The 23,093-nt window shown below is 36.7% G+C and overlaps 1 protein-coding gene across 2 annotated transcripts in view; it reads right to left on the bottom strand.

Annotated features, from left to right (window-relative positions):
- Positions 1-350: 350 nt before the first annotated feature.
- The window catches only part of fes (FES proto-oncogene, tyrosine kinase), a 32,552-nt gene continuing 9,809 nt past the window's right edge, over positions 351-23,093 (bottom strand). The window contains exons 6-19 of one of the 2 annotated variants that reach the window (XM_052149204.1): positions 22,077-22,214; positions 19,664-19,783; positions 19,106-19,228; positions 16,695-16,887; positions 12,013-12,093; positions 11,693-11,929; positions 6,729-6,851; positions 5,555-5,608; positions 5,033-5,151; positions 4,836-4,930; positions 4,590-4,713; positions 1,272-1,429; positions 966-1,097; positions 351-770 (exon numbers count right to left, since the gene is read on the bottom strand). In XM_052149204.1, coding sequence (XP_052005164.1) covers positions 640-770; positions 966-1,097; positions 1,272-1,429; positions 4,590-4,713; positions 4,836-4,930; positions 5,033-5,151; positions 5,555-5,608; positions 6,729-6,851; positions 11,693-11,929; positions 12,013-12,093; positions 16,695-16,887; positions 19,106-19,228; positions 19,664-19,783; positions 22,077-22,214 — 1,828 coding nt within the window. In that variant the 3' untranslated portion in view covers positions 351-639. The remainder of the gene's footprint in view (positions 771-965; positions 1,098-1,271; positions 1,430-4,589; positions 4,714-4,835; positions 4,931-5,032; positions 5,152-5,554; positions 5,609-6,728; positions 6,852-11,692; positions 11,930-12,012; positions 12,094-16,694; positions 16,888-19,105; positions 19,229-19,663; positions 19,784-22,076; positions 22,215-23,093) is intronic. The other variant, XM_052149210.1, reaches the window with a different exon arrangement.

Here is a 23,093-nt window from a genome sequence, read left to right as displayed (position 1 = left end):
TTTGCTTAATAAAAACTTCTGTAAATAAGTTATTTTCTGCTTCCTTTTAGAGACATAGTAAGGAGACATGATTATGTAAGAGATAAAAAAAAATGTTCCATGTGATATCTACTTATTTGATTTTAGAGCTGGATGACCTCTGTTTCATTGAATGTAGACACTGAAATATAATAATAATAAACAGCGCTGTAGGGTTATATCAGTGCCATATATTATATATCAGAGGCAGTAGTGTTGAGACGTGCTAGAGATTCACAGAATGTTTGATTAAACACAATAACACATTGTTCCATTTTTTTATTATTTAATTTACAATATTTTCATACAATAAACAATAAACATACATACTTAGTCAAGATCATAATTTATGTACCATCTGCAAGAATTTAATTTAGTCATTATTAATTAATCAGTATGTCAACAATAAAAGTATTTGGAAGAACGCATTACACAGCATTAAAAAAAAAAATTGTTCTGAATATTGTTCTGAAGGCACTGATTGTACCATTATTACTTTATGTTAATATGAAAAATATATTTATTTATTTAATTTAAAATGCTGCATATCAAGATTTTTTTTATCAATTTGCTTTGGCCCCATCTTAAGATTAATTTGCACTTACATCTGAGTAAGTGTCACTAGCATAGAGCATATAGATCTGCCTTTAGTTTGCAAAACAGGGGTCGCTTTCTTGGATCATACTGCCAACAGTGACACATAAGGGCATATATTTCATCTGGACAGTTATTTGGAGCTGGCATGCGATATCCTAAAAACAGGACAACCACAAGAAAACAATAGTACATGACGATGCTTTTCAAACAGGCAACAAACCACAGAAAAAGATAGATGGTACAACAATTTAATCCCAAGAATTAAGTATTTTTAGCACTGCGTGTGAGTGGCACGTGTGTATATGTACATACATAGAGTGCTAAAGGAAACATTTTCAGAGCAGGCTTACCTCTCTCCACCTCATCTCTAGTCTGTTGATTAGTCATATTATGCGGTATGGTATATGGTGTGACTCCTCTGGAAAACGTCTCCCATAACAACACTCCAAAACTCCACACATCACTCTCAGTGGTGTATCTCCCTGATGAACCACCAGAGAGAAGCATTGAGACACGCATTGAGACATAACCAACAAACATGACCAGTCAAACATAATGCCAACTCTAAGCTCTGGATACAGACACCTCTCCAATAAGATGTTAAATAGCTGTTTAATGGATAAATCAATCTGTAGTGTGTGCTTAAGTGATTGTACCATAATTGAGGGCCTCTGGTGCAGTCCATTTGACTGGGATCTGCTTCATTCCTCCAGTGGCAGCATACACACCATCCTGCTCTTGACGAGACATCCCAAAATCACTAATCTTCACCACACTCGCCTCCCCTACAAGACAGTTACGGGCAGCCAGATCCCTAGAGAGAGAGAAAGACAGGGGAATTTAGAGAGATTTATTGCAGGTTGATCTGATTTTTAAAAGCACCTGATATGAAAATAAATGTCAACAGAGAGAGTGAGAAAGACTGAGAGAACAAAATCAGACAAACCAAATGAAACCAAATTACAGAGGAAAAAAACATCCAGCAACCAAAAAAGTTAAAGAATGACAAAGACAGAGAGATAGAGAGAACACAAATGCCCTATTAAAACTCAATCCTCTCTAGAGAAAAACTCTTGTACACAAAACCATTTGACACAGCATGAACGAATTGGCAACTATCAGATGAAAGTGATAAGTTTAATTTCTGCTCAGCTCATTATCCCAAAATCTTCCCATTGGGCATTGCTCGCAAACCACTGGTCCGTTTTACCGTGAAAGACAGCCATTATAGAGTAATACCAAAGAGTTCCTTAATTTGATTAAATTTAAAAAAAGCATCTGTGAGCTCTTTATGAGGTCTACTAAGGCTTTATGGATATTCAATTAAATAGGTTGTTTCCTCAACATTTTAGAGGTCCTGACCTGAATCAAAAGTGTATGAATACAATTGCATTAGATAACAAAATACCAAACCAAGTGGCCTTTATAGTAACTAAAGACAACGAGCAGATTTCAAGCAAAAAATGTCACAAAAAGAAGTCTGCTATCATTGAAACCTTTGTCAACTGTTAGTGGAACATGTCCATAGTTAATGTGATGAATTCATGCTATGAAGGGGGTGATTTTGTCCCCCCAATCATGCATCTGTCCTTGTTTATATATATTTGATCAATGCTGAAAATAATTAAGTATGAATTATCTTGCAGTTGTGAGACTGTGAGTCTGCCATAATCAGATTGTAAAAGTTGGTATCAACCAACTAGTATTGTGAAATCCACTTCTAGCATAGAAGGCAGTCTCACATGGTACTTGTTACTTTACTCAGCACTGGCCAGGATGGGCCAATCACAGTTGATTATTATTACTGTTTGAGGATTTCTTAAAAAAAATCTGTTTATAATGCAGAGGCGAATTTCCATTCACAGGTATGAATCCTTGCAACTATCATTTTTTATAATAAATACTATTTAATGTAAAAATGGCTCCAATGAGATATTAAATGTTCTAAGATGTCAATGCTAAACAGCATGTTGATGGTGCTGACATGTTGTACCGGTTTCGTTTCTCAGTGCTGACTAGGCTGGGCCAATCACAGTTTATTGTTACTAGATGAGGATTTTTAATGCTTTTATAGATAATGCTGAACTATGAATAATTGCCTTTCTCAGTTTTTATTAAAAAATACTTTCCAGTGTAAAAATGTCTCCAATAAGATATAAAATGCTTTAAATGCGGATGAATGGAAGATTTGGTTTTCAGAGCGTCAAGTGCCCCCTGCAGGAATAAAACTTCGTCTCAAAAGACACAGTCAGTGGCTGACAACAAGTGCAATTTCGGCCTGCAGATCTGTTACCCACGCAAAACTTTCGTATGAATTTAGACAACAAAGTATATCACATGAGTCATACAGTGATATGAAAAATGATTTGTCCCCTTCCTGATTTCTTCTGTTTTTGTGTGTATTTTTTCATACTAAATTGTTGTATGTTATATCTCATTTGAAGATCTAAAACAAAGCAACCGGAGTAAACACAAAATACAGTTTTCAAATATATATATATAATTTTTTATTGAAGCACAAATGTTATCCAACACCTACATTATATCATGCATGTGAAAAACTAACTGCCTCCTTAAACTTAATAGCTGGTTGTGCAACCTTTAGCAGCAACAACTGCAACCAAATGCGTTTCTCTACGATTTTCTGGTAGACAGCAGTATTCATATTTCCTCATTTATTGCAATTCGCCCTGGCCCTGAAGCATCCCCACACCATCCCACTACCACCATGGTTGACCGTAGTTCTGATGTTCTTTTTGTGGAATTCTGTGTTTGATTTATGCCAGATGTAACAGGACCCATGTCTACCAAACAGATCTACTTTTGACTCATCAATCCACAGAACATTTTCCCAAAAGGTTTGAGGATCATCAAGGTGTGTTTTGGAAAAATTCAGACAAGCCTTATTGTTCTTCTGGGTTAGCAGTGATTTTCGCCTTGCTACTCTTCCATGGATGCCAATTTTGGCCAATGTCTTTCTGATAGTGGAGAGTCATGTGACCTTTATTGACTCAAGAGCAGCCTACAGTTCGTTGGATGTTATCCTTGGCTTGGTCGTCATGTGCTCTTGGAGGAAATTTGGAAGGTCAGCCACTTCTGAGAAGGTTCACTCCTGTACAAAGTTTTCTGTATTTGGAGATAATGGCTCTCACTGTGGTTCTTTGGAGTCCCAACGCCTTTGAAATAGCTTTGTAACCCTTCCCAGACTGATGTATTTCAATCACCTTATTCCTCATCATTTCTGGAATTAAATGTTTTACCTTGGCATAGTTTGCTACTGGGTGAGACCTTTTATTCTGCTGATTCATCTTAGGTGTTGATTTGATTGAACAGGGCTGGCAGTACTCAGGCCTGGGTGCGTCTAGTCCAGCTGAACCCCATTATGAATGCAGCTTCATAGATATGGGAATTTAGCAACAGAGGCACACAGGCACCCAGTTGGTATTGGATAACGTATTTGCTTCAATAAATAACATTATAATTTACTGTATTCTGTGTTTACTCAGATTGCCTTTGATTTATGATAGATATTGTTTGAATTTTTGAAACCATTTTGTATGAGATATATACAACAGAAGAAATCAGTAAGGGGCAAATACTTTTTCATAGCTCTGTATGTGGAGTCAGTGAAGATGTCATAGGTGTTGGGTTTATTTAGGGTGAGGAAAGCAGACCAACGTTTCAGATGAGCATGTAAGAATTGTAATTTTCTGAAAGGGTTCAGGTTTTTCTGAAACATTAACTCTAATGCTTTTCCTGAATGTTTGATATGATACACAGACACAAAAATATGAATATAAATTTACATTTTTCTGTGCATTAATTTGAACTGTTATCATGTATTGTGTAATGTGCTGTAATGAGACAACCCCCACCTCCCACCCCAATGGGAGGAGAGTGAATCCTGAAATATAATTTGCATTCGCTATATACCATCAACCTTTTATCCTTCTTTATTTATTGACTGCTCTCACCGATGAATACACTTTTTGCTTTCAAGGTAGGCCATGCCAGATGCCACATTCTCCGCCATCCTGATTAACATCTTGTTCTTCAAGTTGTGGCCCTCTGTCCGCAAAAATGTTAAGAAGTCTCCTCCTGTTATGAGAATAAGCAATCGAGGACTCGTTTTTATGGATTATACTATAAAAGTACAATTCAAATATATTTATATACATTGTATAATATATATATATATATAAATAAAAGCTTGGTTAAACCTTGCACCAGCTCCATTAAAATATATATTGGCTGTTTTTGTGTACAGACACCGATTAGCTTCACAATGTTTGGATGATCGTACTGTTTTAGAATTCTGCAATACAAATGGTGAAATATTTAATTAAATGAGGGCATGCATATGTGTGTGAGTATACTGTATTTATTGTACACATTTTTAATTATTGTATACACAAACCTGGCCTCCATTAAGAACTTATTCTTCTGTTCTATGGGAAGATTCTCCCGACACGCTTTCACTGCGACTGGTGTATTATCTGAATGCAGGCGTCCACTGAACACCTCACCAAAGTTCCCCTATTAACATATTAAACATTCAGCTTAACAACATGATGAACAAAAACCTAATTTGACTGGCTATTTCTAATTATTTACTAATATTTCAAATAATGAGAAGAACTGTGCTCTGAAATCACTTAAATCTCTTTTTTTTTTACTATTTACTGTATAGGGATAATAGACGAGAAGTCAGGAAACGATGGGGGTGGAAGAGGGAATTGATACAACAAGACTTGAACTTGCATCACCTGAATGAGCACCACAACTTAAGGTTTCAGAGCATGTGCAGTAACTTCTAGGCTGCTGCATCAACAAGCTTTCATGAATCATAATTTCTTACAAATCCAAGAATCTAATGGCATTGGTCAATCATTTTACTAGACTTTCGTTATGTATGAAAAAATATACAATGTGGGCTTACCCGACCAATGCTCTGCCCAAGGATGACATCATCATGTTCTAAGACCCACTTGTCCTAAAAATATAGTTAAACAAAATTGAATCTCTGCAACTGTACACCATAATAAGGACTGGTCAATAATTAATAGCATTCAGCAGTAGTGTTTGGCCGATGTGATAGCTGATATTGGCAACATCTGTGACGTCAGTTACCACAGAAAATTATTTTGTTTAAAATCTCATTGCTTAGTTTGTAAAAACAGAAAAAAGCATAAACCGTGTCCAATAACACACATACATTGCAAGACTATTGGGAAAGTAAAGTCTCAAGACTAAAGTCTGAAACTTGCTCTACGCAATTACAAGAATGCAGGAGCTTCTGGCGGCGCAAAGCTTGATTCCTCAGACTTTTGAAGGTAACTCTATCGCCCTCTGAGTACTGAGGTTTGTAACCACCACAGTAACGCAAGAACGCACATTGGCAATGCGTCAGCCAAGTGCTCGCGTTTGCATACGCCTACTTGCGGAAAGTTTCTGGACTTAAACATCGTACAGTATGTGTTCATATGAGACTAGTGTGATAAAACCACTTTCTAAACTAAATACTATAAATAATTACTAAATATTTAAACTCCTCTAATGAATACATAATTTTCAACTTTTAAAAAAACGTTTGCATGATACGTGCAACGATTTCTGAAAGGAACATATCTTATTATATGTAACTACTGTATCTAGTACTGTTTAAATGGAGCCAACTCCATACACAGGAAATTACATGTCAGTAACACAACCTAAAGTTCATCCACCTACATATTATATAACACATTTTTGTACAGCAGAATCAATATAAATGGTTAAACAAAAATACAAGTTGAACATTTCTGTTGTTTTACCCTCTGGAATGTCTTTCCCCATAGACTTCCATTGAAAGTATTTTAGTGTAAACACAATTTTAGATAGTATTTACAAACTGGGGATGAGCTGAAATAATTTTCTGTGGTACCTGACAGTTTTTCCCAGATACTATGGATAGAACTTGTGTTGAACCCGGAACATTCTCTTAATGATAGCAAGTGAAAAGTACATAAAATTGCTGAAATTTAATATTAATTTGTGTTACACAATAATTACTCAAAATCCACTCAAAATTTTGATTTATTTGGGATAAGTGACAAAGGGGGTTGATGGATCACCTTGAGAACGGGTCTCTTCAGTACAATATCTGTTCTCTTTGTGATGGGTTGATGGCTGCTCACTAGGTGATTCATTAGCAGGGGTACAGATGTGAAGCCCTCGCCATCAAGACGATATGCACCCTAAATACACACACAAACATATACAGTATAAACAAACATATAATGGCTAGTGGTCGACCAATTGGGGTTTTTCAATGGCTGATGCCGATAGCGATATCCAGAGGACAGGGTGGCCAATGGTTGACACTATACCAATCAGAGATGGGACCAAGTCACACATGTGCAAGTCTCAAGTAAGTCTCAAGTCTTCACCTTCAAGTCTCAAGTAAGTCCCAAGTATTTTTTTCTTGGGCAAGTCAAGTCAAGTCAAGTCACAGGTTATGTCAAGTCAAGTCCAAGTCAAGTCACAGGCTATGTCAAGTCAAGTCCAAGTCAAGTCACCTTATTATTGTAATTTTACCTGCAGAATCTGATCATAATAAAGTGAAAAGACAAGATATAAGTAACTGTCAGTAAATTACAATACTCATGTTCAGTAAAATACATCATGGAATCAAACAAAATTGTAACTTCATAAAATTATTTATTTTTCACTTCTGCCAACAGTGTTTGAAATATTTTAAATTTTCAACATTGAGTCCATAAAACATATAACAGCTTAACATCCAACAGACTCCTCTCTGAACACCTCCCTCTCTCTCTCTCAAACACAGTTACATACATTAAACTTTGTTACATTTCTCCTCTCTCTCTCACACACACACTCTCTCTCTCACACACTCTCTCTCTCACACACACTCTCTCTCACACACACTCTCTCTCACACACACACTCTCTCTCTCACACACTCTCTCTCTCACACACACTCTCTCTCTCACACTCTCTCTCTCTCTCTCTCACACACTCTCTCTCCCACACTCTCTCTCTCTCACACACCCACTCACACACACTCTCTCTCCCACACCCACACTCACTCACTCACTCACTCTCGCGCTCGCGCTCACACACACACACACACACACACTCACTCTCTCACACACTCTCTCTCCCACACTCCCACACCCACACTCACTCACTCACACACACACACACACTCACTCACTCGCGCTCTCACACTCCCACACACACTCAGAGTATATCCATAAGCCTATTTTTGCAATGTCTGTGAGTGGGAAACGTTGAGGTACCAGCGCGCGTGAACGTCATGGCAACGTACAAAACAAAGTACCTCGCGCGGGAAACACTTAAATGCGCGTAACTAACGTAAATCAAGCAGGCTAGTATGCAGCATAAGCCACGAAGTGTTGGCGAAATAAAAAATTAATGGACAGATTTTTTTTCCAGAAAACTTCTTGCACAAAATAAATTCAAGCACTTTCAAGGACCTGTATATGTATGTTTATTTTCAAGAACTTTCCAGGGCCTTGAATTTTATTTTTCAGATTCACAAACTTTCAAGGATTTCAAGGACCCGTGGGAACCCTGCTATTATTACATTAGCTAACTACCAACTAACCAGATAAAATTAACAAATTGACAAGCACTTACTGGGCAGAATGGCTCTTCAAATGGCGGACGAAATTGGAGGTTGTCGTCTGGCTGTCCGCGATCTTAACGTTGCATGTCTTGCAAAGCGCTGTTCGTCTTTTACCATCTTGATAATCATTTTTGAAGCCGAAAACGATGACCCTCGGTAACGTTACCCTCCGGTTGACATGTTGATGGGTTATCTGATCTAAGTGGGCGTGGTGTGCGTAAGGTACGAGAGGGCATGGCTGATGATAGCCTATAGTGTCGTGATCCAGTCATGACAAAACTATTCTCAGCCTGCGCCCAGCTGGATCAACTTTATTTTTTAAAATAATTTATATATTTTATATTCAAACTGAAAACATGATGTGATTAACACTCAAGTCATTCAAGTCTTCGTCTCTCAAGTCAAGTCAAGTCCCGAGTCTTTAACTTCCAAGTCCGAGTCAAGTCTCAAGTATTTTATTTTTTGTCAAGTCAAGTCACAAGTCATAAAAATAGCGACTCGAGTCGACTCGAGTCCAAGTCACCAAGTCACAAGTCCCCATGTATGATACCAATATTATAGTTGTATAATACACTATACAACTTGCATAATGGCGCTGCGGATGGCCGTCTTGATATGGAGCTCTCCAGTTCTTTTGCTGTTTATGTTTGTTTGTCCTGTGTTTAGTAATTTATTTCAGATCCGTTTTAATAAAGACGAGCTGCTGAATATTCAGCAGAACACGGCAGATAGTCTTTTACCGTTTTCCGATTATTCCGATTTTTGCTGGACATTTAATTTGGAGCAACGATGCAGAATATGTTTTTACATCAACTAATTACGGTGTACAGATGTAACAACGCTAAAGAAGATGTGCTGTCCTAATTTAGAGGCACTCTTCATAAACTGTAAGCCTTTCTACTCCCAGCTAGAGTTTTCTTTGTGTATTCTTGTGTGTTTATATTCCTCCACACACATGTGTGAGCGCAGCGCTGCAACAGATGGCTGATCAGATCACAGACACGGAACAACAATATCCGGCCTCACTTATTATTATTATTGGGGATTTTAACAAGGCAAATCTCACACGTGTACTGCCTAAATGCTAAAAGCACATTACATGCCCAACCAGAGACAGAAATATACTGGATCATTGCAACACAACAATAAAGGATGCATATCGCTCTGTCCCTCGAGCAGCTTTCTCTGATAGCACACGTACATCACCAAGAAGTCTATTTTCTGTGTGTGTTTACATCTGGAAGATGCATTTTTTAGGTTGTTTGCTCATCTGCAATACGTCTTTAAGATGGATGTTAATTCAGAAGATATCTTTGAGATGTTTATGATTTAGAATGTTTGTAAATCTGAGCTTTTTAAAATGTTTAGCAGATGTTAATTAGACTGTGATGCTTTCCAGATGAAAAAATATAAAACCGACATCTCGGAGAAGTACGTGTCCTATCTGGGTTGGGACTCTCTAATCACTGTCTGGTTCATCTTCTTGCAATCTACAGGCAGAAACTAAAATCAGCTAAATCTGTTGTAAGGACTGTAAAGAGTGGGCCAATGAAGCAGAGCTGGAACTACATGCCTGCTTTGATTGCACTGATTGGAGTGTTTTGAAGCTGCAGCCACAGACCTGGATGAGCTCACAGATACTGTGACATCATATATCAGTTTCTGTGAGGATATGTGCATTCATACTAGGACTTATTTAACATACAGCAATGATAAACCTTTGCACTTCTATGACTGACTGGTTTGGTTCAGCCACCAAGTCAGACATCAGAAGACTGCTGAAGGGATTATTGGCGCTCCCATCCCCACCCTGCTAGAACAGTACACATCCAGAGTGATGAAAAGTGCTGGTAAAATCACTCTTGACCCCATTCACCCAGCACATTTCCTTTTCGAACTGTTGCCCTCTGGCCGGCGCTACAGAGCTCTAAGAACCAGAACTGTTCAGAATACTTTCCTTATGTCAATACAACCATGTGCAATATTCAATCCATCCATTCCTACTTAAACAATATAAATAAAATATTGATATAACACATCCTACCTCTTCTTCAATACAGTACATCACCTGAACATAACTGTATATATGTCTATAAAATATTCAAACAACATAATTTCTCTATTGTATATTTCTCTTTTTCATCTGTTATATCTTATTTTTATGTCACTACATGTATTTATGTTTAAATGTACTGTATATGTTTGTATGTACAGTATGTATATACGGCTGCATTTGCACTGGAAGCTTCTGTCACCATGGCAAATTCCTTGTGTGTGTGTAAGCACACTTGGCAATAAAGCTCATACTGATTCTGATTCTGAATATTTATATTTACAATTTAATGATAGCAAGCAAGGCCATTTACAAGGCTGTTGATTTTGGAATGAAGAAAAAGGGTACTAATACTGGGGTTACACTGGCCAAGCACACACAGTCATCGGAAGATAACGATAATCTCTAAAAGGCCAAATATAGGCAAATAAATTGCCCTGTGTGTTTCCCAAAGGCATCGTTAAAACTACAGTTGCAAATTCCATCGATACCATCATAGTTTAACGATTTGGTGTTTCGTGATACAATAGTTAGAACATTTGCAAATACCATGCAAATAGCAGCACAAAGTTGTGTGGATTTGAAATACAGCTCTCCAACTGTGGTTAGAAGTATAGTTTAATGTTAGTTTGTCAACGTCATTTGACTTGTCTGAGGTTTCCATGTTTGCATGTTCTTAAGATAACTGCTTAAAAATAGCATTCTGAAACGTCATGTAAACACAAAGGCTGTTTATTTCCCACCGTTTTTAAGGGATTAAGAGAAATCAGTTTAACACACCTAGGTTTCTGCCAAAGAGCACAGGATATGTGTCTATGTAAACACATAAAGAGCGTTCTTATAGGTTTTAAAGACTGCGCATGTGCGGATGTACTCAAAACCCTGGAGTATGAAGTAAAAGGGAAACCCCGCTATTGCAGCGCATTGCCACTGTTTGTAAATTTACATTTACAGTGCATGTAAATGTAAACACCACTTTTGTATCTTCAGCAGCTTTCTTGCAATAAACAGCATTCTGGTGTCCATGTAAATGAGCTATTATAATTTTACATCTGCACAAATTATTACTCTACCCCCTGTGTAATGTCATTAACGACAGCTCTATATTGTTGGCCCAATGTGGTTTGAACAACAGATGTGCATCATAATTGCTACGGTTTCGGGAAACAGATGTGAGCTAGATAATTTCTTTCATTTCATCATACTATGGTGGTTAAGCAGTGAGTTACGTCGTTGTACAGGAAACGCACCCCTCATAGATATATTTTTGTCTATCACTAATAATGGCTTTAGAATAAAAAAATGACATCTTAAATTGCAACACAATCTTGTGCAGGCAGGTAGGACATTTACAGTATAACACACACTCACATCTGCGCTCTGAATGAGGAAGTGTTTGCACTGGCCGCCCCAGTGCACAGACAGCACATATTCCTGCTTGCCCTGACTTTCTCGAACCAGGTAGTCCCCATCATTCTTCAGCAGTTCCTGCACCTCCAGACGAGGGATGGCACCATGATACCAGCCTTGCTGAGAAAGGGGCTTCTCCATCTCAGGTACAGGTGTCATGGCAGGGGGAACCTGTTGAGATGCATAAAATACACTACTCTACAGAAAGAGGCAATGGATACTACAATGAGCAGTGAGCAGGCGAGCAGAGAGAGACAGCCATAAAATGAAATGGCACTAACCGTGTACTTAGGCTTGAACAAGCTGCTGAGGTGATTGACAATTGCATCCATGTTAAGGAGCTTATGGTCTTTGTCACACTCCTGCAAGTAAAACAAACAGTGGTAATGAATGACAGAAGTGCACGGCAAATTAAATTGAACTTTTCTTAAACATCTGTTTGGTGCGGCACTCTAGTATCTCATAAAGCAATCCCAACCTCTCTTTTTAAATGCATTATAAACGCACAACTATTGCCATTGATAGAACAAAAAATACAGACTTACTAGAAACCTTCTTACAATATGGCATGGATTAGGCACTGTTTTATCCGAGTGAACTTAAAATGAAATACACACTGTATATATATATATATATAAATATATTAAGGCTGACGATTTAACGTGTTAATTCAGTGCGATTAAATTTACAAAAAATAACGTGTTAAAAAAATTAACACAATTAATCGCACCATAATAAGGGAGATTCCTGAGAAATGCAAGCTTGCAGTACCACCTGTTTACTCCAAAGGGCAGTAAGTGAAATTTCAGCTGTATGAGCAATGCCCAGTTTATACAGTGAAGAATTCAGTAAGCAGAACAACAAACATGCATTACGTTCTTGCATTCAAAACACTCGAAGGAGCGCAAATGCGATCTAAGGGATCTCAAGATGTGTTTAAAGATTGAGTATTAAACTATATTTAACTTGACACAGTGACCTAAACAAATTCACTAGTGAAATGGATTGCTGTGAACTGTATGCCAATGATTGACTTATGATCAATAATATGGTAGTAAACAATACAATTGTTTTCTAAAGCGCTTTTTGTATTGTCTTATCAATTATTAACTCTTCTGCCACAAGAATGTAAAGCATTTTATTTATCTGAATATATATACATATATTATATATATATATAAATATAATATATGTATATATATATCATTTTTAAATATTTAAAGATAACTAAGTATTATTATATATTGATATAAATATGTATAATCATTATATGTTGAATTATTGTTATATGAGGGGCTTTCTCAGCAAATATTTGTATATGCGATTAATTAATCGGGACACCATGTAATTAATTCGATTAAAAATTTTAATCGATTGACAGCCCTAATATATATATATATATATATATATATATATACACACACTGCTCAGCCACAACATTTAAACCACCTGCCTAATATTGTGTAGGCCCCCTCCTGCAGTCAAAACAGCACCAACCCACATTTCAGAATACCATTCTGAGACGATAATCTTCTCAACACAATTGTACAGAGCGGTTATCTGAGTTACCGTAGACTTTGTTAGGTTAAACCAGTCTGGCCATTCTCTGTTGGCCTCTCTCATCACAAGGCATTTCCATCCACAGAACTGCCGCTCACTGGATGTTTTTTTTTGGCATCATTCGGTGGCAACACTGGCACCCAATATAGCAGTGGTTCCCATACTTTTTACAGTGGCGTACCCCTTGAAACATTCAACATCCTTTCACATACCCCCTCTCTAACGTATAGATATAATTTACACAAGTTAATTTTAAAATATGTCTGTTTAACACAATTATCTTTGTAAACCAACTCCCTTAAATTAAACATGTTATATTTTTACATGTTTTGTAGAGATTATATTAATCATACACATACTGAATAAATGGCTTACCGATTGAGATGGGTATGCTAGATATGATATAACTGCATAACTTGAACCCCCCTCACCACGTCGTGGTACGCAAGAATAGCATTCAGTTCTGTGCTTGGAATTGCGCATCATTGCAGGAACTTCATTGCCGGCAGACTTCGAGCATTGTGGTTAAGTATCTGTGCAATTGCGCGGTGAGCTCAAGGTGCTTTTTATGTCACATTTGACACTGTTAGCAAGGTTAAGCACACTTGCTGAAAAAACATCTTGCAAGCAAATGTGAATGAAAATGACTGCGTGTGAATTTGGAAAATGATTTGGTGACGCTGAATGTCTGACACCTGTCATCAAATCTTATGCAATTATACCTTCAGAGTCAAAACAATCTATGCATCTAACGTAAATACAAATTGCATTTTAAACTGCAGAAAAAAAAGACCAACTAAAATCGTGGACGACTGACATGTGCGCGTCTGTAAAAACAGTCAAGTATCAATTTCACTTGCTATCACTAAGCTAAGTCACCTAACACTGGGCTGGGCTGGAGAAAAAAGATACATGTGTGATGCATGATTAAATTCATTTATTTTTACCACAAAAGATATGGTTATTTCAAAGCATATTTTTCTGACCTTAATGACACAACCATTTTGGTGTTTCTACACTAGAGGGCACACAAAATACTTTTTTCCAGTGAGAAATACATGAACTTGAATGTTATTTTTAGACTGTGCTGAAATTGAAAGAATGGTAAATTCGCATACCCCAATTTTCACCTCATGTACCCCCAGGGGTACGTGTACCCCAGTTTGGGAAACACTGCACTATAGTAAAAACGTAACCTGTATTTAATGTATCCTGGGTCGCATTTCCTTTTATCTTGTATAGTTTTGGTCATGGTTTTCAAGTATAAGGATATGCATCAAGTGACATTATTTTTGTTGTTGATGTCAACGACAAAATCTACAGGAAGTTTTCTCTCCCCCCTTTTAAAAATGTAAGTGCATATTTATTTATAGGTTATGAGCCTATTATTATCCTATTTGTTTCCTAATTTTAATCTTTACTTCTGATCTAAGTCTTCGGCCAGCGAGGAATTGATCAGGATATAAGATTAATTCTTACAGTAATACCTCTTTCATGGCCATTGAAAATAATATCACAAATGGATTGAAATACTGTTGATCCTAAAAGCATTTAGCGCTTAGGATCAACAGATTTCAAGGGATCAATATGATATAATCAAATAAACAGTCAAATGTCTCTTTGCCACACAGCAGGCATGTCAACTGAGTGGCTCAGTGTGTTAAAGCACTATTTATAGTTCAAAAGGTTGTAGGTTCAAATATCCACCTAAACAAGTTATTCTTTAAAATAATTCTGTAGTTCTGGTGATTTTTGTATTGTGCTAAATGAATGGTTACTGGGCTGTTCCACAATCAAATCCTGAATTTGATCTATATTGAAAAGTTAAATGAATACAACGTCGATCAAATTGACTGTTGTGCATGCCTTTAAAATGGCTGATTGGACCAATGGTCAAACAGAAGGTTCACGGTTCGATCCACACCTCAGCAAGTCATGCATTAGAAATATGAGTAGTTCTGGAGATTTTTGTATTGTGCTTACTGAATGGAGGCAGGGGTTTCCCCCAATAAAATGTTGATTTTAAACAAACTTTATAAAGTTGATCATGGTATATGCTGTGTCTGTGTCCATCTTATACAATGTGATCTGTGTTTTCTCTGTGAGATCTTTGGGTTGTGCAGTGGTTGCCATGCTAGTGCATGGCCCCGTAATTGCTGCTTGCAGCTATATTTTAATTTATGTATTTTATAATAAGACTGAAGACTAAAAAGAAACATAGAACCCCCTGAATTAATAATGGGACTGAGACAAAGAGTAACAGTGGGAAGCAAATAGATCATAATTCACTGACCAGTTTAAAGCACATGGAAGTGCAATTTCAAGCACAACTGCTTTTCGTGAAAAATTCAGGGATGTATCTTAATCTAGTGTATCCCAGCATTAAAACACAGCAGTGTGCATACATTTACAGAAAATAGTAATACACTTTTGAGACTACAAGTAAACAAGAAAGATGAGTTAAATATAAAGTGTAGTTTTAAACTTAAAGTAGATCTATTGTCACCAATCAAAACTGCTAAATAATCCCTGTTTTCTAACAGATTTCAGAACACTCCCCGTCTTCCATTAGTTGAACAAACAGATAGTCCTGCCCCAAACTCACAACTTTGGTCAAGTTAGTATTACTGTGTAGTGCCTGCCGGGCTGCTTAAACAAACAGGGAAACATAGGACCATAGACTTACACTTTTAGGTGAAATCAATACTTAAAATATAGTTGACTCTGCATATTACGTTGGGATATGAGAATTTTAACAGCAATTCAAACATCTGCTTTAAGTTTCAAAGAATGTCTGTTTTGGAAATCATACAATTAATCAGGGGATCAACTCAACAAACTGCCTAAAACTAAATGACAGTGGAGGTAAATGTCATAGTTATATGATATATATTTGTGTATTGTGTATATAAGTCCAGAATAGGTCAGTTAACCGAGCGTGGGTAAGAGCTGGAAGTTCTAAGAGTCAACAAGATTATGTAATTTCCATATTTTAAAAAAAGGCAATGTAAGAACACAGCAACACTCAACTTTTTGACAATGCATTTTACAGCTTTGTTATTACTTTCAAACCCCCTTTTGGGAGCCAGTTTATATAAAACTTGTTCAGTGTGTTCAGTCCAAAGGCAAGGAAACAATTAGGGTCTCGATCTTTGAAAGATGCTTTATTGGTTAGCCGGACATGTTTCAAGATACTTTGGCATAAACCTGGGTTGTCAACTTAAATAGTTGGATTAATAGACAATATACTGAAATATTTGATATGTTGCTTTGACAATAAACCTGATTTTGGTCTCAAAACTGATCAGGTTAACCATTTAAGCCCTGTTCAAATGAACAGGACCTAGGTCTAGCAAGAGCTGAACCTCTGAGGATAGATTAAAAAAGATGAGAGTGGGCTCACGCTAGAGTTGTTGGAGGTGACAGATATTCGATCGTCGTCAAGGCCCAGGCTTGGAGCTTCATTACTACCCAGAGTCTGAAGTTTATCAGCCAAAACCCTCCGCTGGGATTCAAGACGAGCACGAGCCACCATCGACAGGACTACCTGCTGCCTGCTGTCCTCCAGAGCATTACGCTTACTGAACTGATACACCCTGAAAAACAGAAGGACAAATTCACACTAATGTAAAGCTGATGGGACTTTGGTGAAGGTGACTTTGGAAGATCTTGTTTCATTTCAATTTGGTTGCTTTATCTTCACTGTAGAAGTACAAGATAATTAGTTATTGATAATATAGGGTGATCAGCACCATACGTTATCCTGATCAATAAGACTTAAGCTATGTAATAGCTCAAAGGACTATTTAGTATGCACAGCTTTCAAATTTGCTAAAACAAATGCTTTTTAATAAGAAACCAAATGTATTATTATTGTTATTATTATTTTTAAAGGATTGAGATGTACTTAGATCTGGGAACTCTGCTAGTCTGGTCTGATCTGTATTATCTGGTCAGCTTCTCCTAATAAATAGAAATAAAACTGATCATGACTAGATTAAATTCAAATTCTGTCCAGCCATCATCCCATTCTGTCTGTGCCTGGACCACACATTAACGTCACAAACATTATTTTACTGTCAAATAAATCAGTAGTAATCTCCAACAATGCTGGAGAGCCATCAAATGGATTAGCAGAAGCCTCATGAAAGCACACTTTATATTCTGATCCCCACATTATTTACATTTGCTGACACAGGCCTTTAAGGAAAAGTCATTAAAGGTTCCTCGTATTGCTCTGCCCAGAACAACACCTCTGTGTTGTGGCCCCATGACCCAGGGCATAATTTCAAATCTGAATTAACTTAAATTAATTGTCAAGCCTTAACCGCACATCAAAAACACTTCATTTCTGCTTCTGTTGCCATTGATAGTGTGGCACAGAGGTTAACGTGCCGAATTCTACATTTTGTCACAGTTTCCTGGAGAAACTAACATTAGAGTTGCTCAAACAACTATCCGTTTTATTAACTTCCACTAACAAATCATGAATACAACGGCTGATTATGACTTAATAAACACTTGTTGTTTCGCACTATTACTCACACACTGCTGTTACATTATGATATAGAAACACTTTTACTATAAGGAATCATTAAAAAAATTATACATTTTAACGTTTGTATTACAGACCCACCTACGCTTACACAATGAATCCAATGTGATAAGCTCACTGTATATAGTGTTGGACTTTGGACTCTGAAGACCTCAGTTCGTGAGAGCAGAGTGTCATACAAGTGTCACGAGATGACGTGGTTGCTACAGAAAATATGCTTTTCATTTCTCATTTTGTTTTTGGACACTATCAGTTGGGTTTAAGCATAAGGATCTCTGTTTTGTTCACCTCTCATTTGATTTTAGATCACTATTGGTTAGATTTAGGTTAAAGTTTTAGGTTAGGGAGGTATGTTTTACTCATTAAAACCTCCATAATATTCGCTTTAAAAACCTTGTCTGATTACAACACTTTCACTTGCTTTAGGCGCCCCCTGCTGGACATTTCACTTGGAAACTGCAGCCAAACAAGTAATAAGGCACATAATTTTGTTTTGCAAATATTTTGCTAACAGTCACAGTCATGTAATGTTTATGGGACCAGGCTGGATTGGTCCAGGCCAGGGTGACTGCATCTGAAATTAGTGAATTGGGGTAAATTGTCTACAAATGACTAAACCTACAGAATGTCCCTTTAAAAGTATATTGTACGTAGATCTATAGTAGATGAGTACAGTAATATATTGTGCTATATGGATCAGAAAATAAAGGTTCAGAGCAACAAAAAAAAAACACAAAAATTGACAAAAATGCTTGAATTATTTCAAATGTAGCACATTCACCTGCATTCATTTTTGACCTCTTATTTACCATTTAATATGTTGCATAATATTCTATTGTAAGTCTGTCTAGTAATTTTGCTTAGCACTTTTGCAGACAATTTAGTGACCTGCAGTCATCAGATCTGTAGGTATTTCTCAGAGGTGAGAGTTTTTGAATCTGCTGCTAATATGAAATGTTTTTAGACAATTGATTGTGAATAAAACACTCGCAACAACTTCAAAACATGAAAGGGTGATTACATTAAAATAACTGTGACAGTAGAGAGCTGCATAATCTGACATAGGGAAAAGGCAACTATTTAAAATGTTAACTAGCACCGCAGTTTATTGAGATATAATATACTACTGCATTATTTACAGCTACTTTTGTATTTGAAGTTAATTTTATTTTATTGACAAGAGCCACATTTGTTCAGACAGAGAATTGATTATACTGTAAGTTCATTTCTGACACTGGGTGTATATCTCACAGGCTTACCTCTGGCCTATGTGTGCAGACACTTCCTCAGCCTCCAGATCCAGCTCTAGCTGGTTCACAGCAGCCTGCTGAGAACCCAGAGTAGCAGCAAGACTCATGAGCTCTTCCTCCAATGCAGTGAGCCTTGAAGAAAGAGAGAAAGAGAATGACAGGGCATGAGGAAGGGATGCAAAATTAGTGCTTATTCAACAGAAGAGTGTCATAATGCAATCCTATGTCACTTGTTTTTACTCCAAATGAGTCAAGTGTTACATATTTAGTCATGAAAGGGTAATTGTACAAAATTGCTAGGAAGCAAGAAAGCAGAACGTGTACACAGTAAATATTGAAAACATCTTGAAGGTGGAAATGCGCCAAAAGGAAAGTAAAATAAATAAATAAATAACAACACATAAAAAGATGTGATTGTTAAAAACATGATGATGGTTTAATAAGCAGTATCATGAGTTGTGATAACCCGAGGGTTATGATTTCAATTCTGACTTTTTATGACTTTAGTGCTTTCACTGATAACACTATCTTACACAGTGGTGTGCATGCAGTAAAAAAGAGACTCACCGATGCTGGATTCCCTCCACTGTGAGCTCATTGAGCTGCAGATCTTCAGACTTTAAACCCTCAGCCTCCTCTAACAAACTGCAGTCAAACTCCACACATGCAGGAACCTCTCCTCTTGACCTGGCAGAGATGGAGAAAAGAATATAGATACACCATATACTGCAATACACCTCTCTATATTGGTAACGTCATAGCAAGTAGGATGTTAATTAAAAGACATGTAATTAAAATTGACTAGTTCACCCAAAAATGAAAATTATGTAATAATTAACTCACCCTCATGTCGTTCCAAAACAATTTGATTTTTTTTTCTTATGTGGAACACAAACTGAGAAATTTAAAGGCGAGAGCTTGGATTGTTTAGTGCTAAAAATAATGCAAGTTCTTGCGTGAACATATGCGCCATTGTGAACACGCTTTACTCATAGTGCTCAAGAACGTGCATCGGACGTCAAGATTTTTACTGGAAAATTACTTGCATTTCATACTACGTCAGAAGAGGATGCAAATGCCGCATGGACTCCTTTTATGATACTTTTAGTTCCTTTTTCCAGCTATAAAGCGAACTGCAACCAACTGTCATTGTATTAAAAAGACAAACCAAAATATTCATTTAAATTTATTCTTTTGTGTTCTGCATGAGAAAGTCATACAGGTTTGAGTCATACATGAAAATGAGTAAATTATGACAGAATTATGGGTGAACTGGACAAGCAACCGTCCAGTTGGGAGACTCCTTTTGGCATACAACTTAGGGAAATGACATAAGTGATTTTATATAATAATTTTACATCTGTACATTCAAAATATTTAATGAAATAAAAATCTAGATACAGGCTACAGCACTACCTGCAACACTACATGGGACAAGTGGCTATAAAGGATGGATGGATGGATGGAAATCTAGATAAATAAGTTTTACACAGTTTTACCACGAAATGAACACAAGGAAGAATGGTATTTAATTTATAATATAATACAAATAATTGATATGGACCAATACAGTAATAAAAAAAACAATATTTTCCTACATTTATATTTAGAATTTTTTTTTTTTGAAACTCACTTATATTTTGGAACCAAGATGAACATTATGTATTATTGTTCAGTCAAGCTTATTATAAAAATATGATACTAAATTATTATTATTTTTAGGATTTATTTTATATAACAGTAATATATTTATGTCATAATTACTTCAACTTCACTAGGGTCTTTTATTTTGACAAAACAATTATAGTGCACTGCAATGTCAATATGTATTTCAGAGCTTACAATGTTCCTCCTCACAAATCTGGTGAAACGGTGTCACTTCCTACATTCCTGTGATACTGTGTTGCATTTTAGGTTTGTATAATAACTTTAATCAGGCTGAAATGCTTGGAATTGAGTGAACAGGTGAACCTGTAGCACTTTGCCTTCACAAAGCATTTGAACTGCTCCAAGACGGCTGAAAACAGCGTCACCACGCATGAAAAACCACAACAACAATAAAGGTCACCCATTGAGCGTTTTGCTCAGCTTTCCGAAAAGGGTCCCATGCAACTGCATGGTTTGTGTGGTGGTTTACACCACAACTGACTATTCCTTTAAGTCTATGTCTGTTAGCTTTGAAGCCATCTACAGTATATTCTACTTTTCTCCCAATAGACAAAAATAACTTAGCAAAAATGTGTGCATTCAAAATATTTACAATCTTTCTCTTCTAAGAAAATGGACCAAAATATTGATCACATCATGCTGATGGGTGCATACCAATTATTGTCCAATAAAATGCACTTTTGAATGAGAACGCCCCTTTGCTAGTACCACCTGCAACTGATTGGCTATTTAAAAGAATGGACAAGCCCTTCAATATGTCCTGCCCCAAACTCCAGTTTCAATTGGACATACAGTATGTCAACACAGGAAAGAAAACTGTTTTTCTCAAACTAATTCATGGGGTCTTGAAAGACAACATGACAAGGCATTCACAGTGCATTTATATTGGGTGATATTGCATATTTACAGTACATGAGAAACAAAACACTCAGCAGGAAATAACGTAAGGCGGGACTTGATTTTATCCATTGAGATTTGGATTGGATCATGAACAGTGGGCTATCATGTAATTGGTTAATATTATTTTTAACTGCTTGCATGGCCTTGGATACATCAACAGAAAATAAGGTATTTACCTTTTATGAGATATTATGAAAATAACAATCATGCACAATAAGACAAAGGACATTGGTTAAGAAAGTAAATGGGGCCCAATTTTATTTCACGCTGACTTCAAGAAATGAGAATAATTTGCCAAATACTATACAGAGGATTATAAAGGAAGTTTGCATGCGTATGGAACATTATTTGATCCTTTGGTCAGGGATCCCATACAACAAACACAGGGAACAAAAGGGAAAGAGATAAATACCTGTTCTGCTGAATAAAGCTTTCATACTCTTTGTGTGGCTGGATGGCCTTCAGGGCATTGGCCATTTCAGTGTGAACATTCACCACCTCATCATGGAGCAGACTAGAAAGATCAAAATACTCCTGCAGAATCTCTTTCCTAAGATAAAGAACATGCCATGTCACTCACATGTGTTTTCACGCACAAGACAGACAGGGTGTCCACTTCTTTACTGTTTTCTAACTGTATGAACAATCACTATTTACATTTATTGTGGGAAACTATTGGGCAGGCAAACCAGTCATCATTAAAATAAGCAGAAGTCTACAAATGCCACTCTGGGGAAAGTTGTGTCTTCTTAAAATTGGTATTTCCTGTATGATTTTCCTGTATGACTTTGCAAATATAAGAGTAAAAGCACTGTATTTCACAGTCTCTTACCCTTATTGCTTCACATGGGTTTCTATTGTAGTTTTCAATTTCACTGACATGGGGCATTTCAAAAAATAAATGTAAACTGGTTCAGATATATGATAAATATATCTGACAGGAAGATCCCAAAAGGGTAAACTTTTCACAATTTGGTGAACAAACCCTCTACTGACATATAATGACAACTTTAACCCTTACAAGATTTTACCACAATAACCAGTAAATGATGGTGCTTACTAAGATAAACCTATTGCTCAAACTTGAGGTTAGCAATTTGAACAAACCCCAACCCGAAATATTAAACTATGGCAAGCATCTCAAATGATTATTTATGATAGATACATTATGAGGCTTGTTGAGGAGAGACATGCTACTACTTTTCTAAGTGATTAGAATAAAAAAATTTGCCTGGCAGATGGTAAATCAGTCCAAAAAACAAATGTTATAGACTAACACTAATGTTGGGACCCAAGCCATATCTAGGTACAAGATATCACAGAAACTTGAGTGGGCTCTTTTGACTTGGGCCAGCAAATACTCAGAACATCATAGCAACCACCTAGTATATACCAGGTAAAACAAAAATACAATTAATGAATGATGTAT

The sequence above is a fragment of the Xyrauchen texanus genome, chromosome 2 (genome assembly GCF_025860055.1).
Source record: "Xyrauchen texanus isolate HMW12.3.18 chromosome 2, RBS_HiC_50CHRs, whole genome shotgun sequence".
Taxonomy (NCBI): Eukaryota; Metazoa; Chordata; class Actinopteri; order Cypriniformes; family Catostomidae; genus Xyrauchen; species Xyrauchen texanus.
The sequence above is the reverse complement of the archived record's forward strand: the minus strand, read 5'-3'. Positions and strand labels throughout refer to the sequence as shown.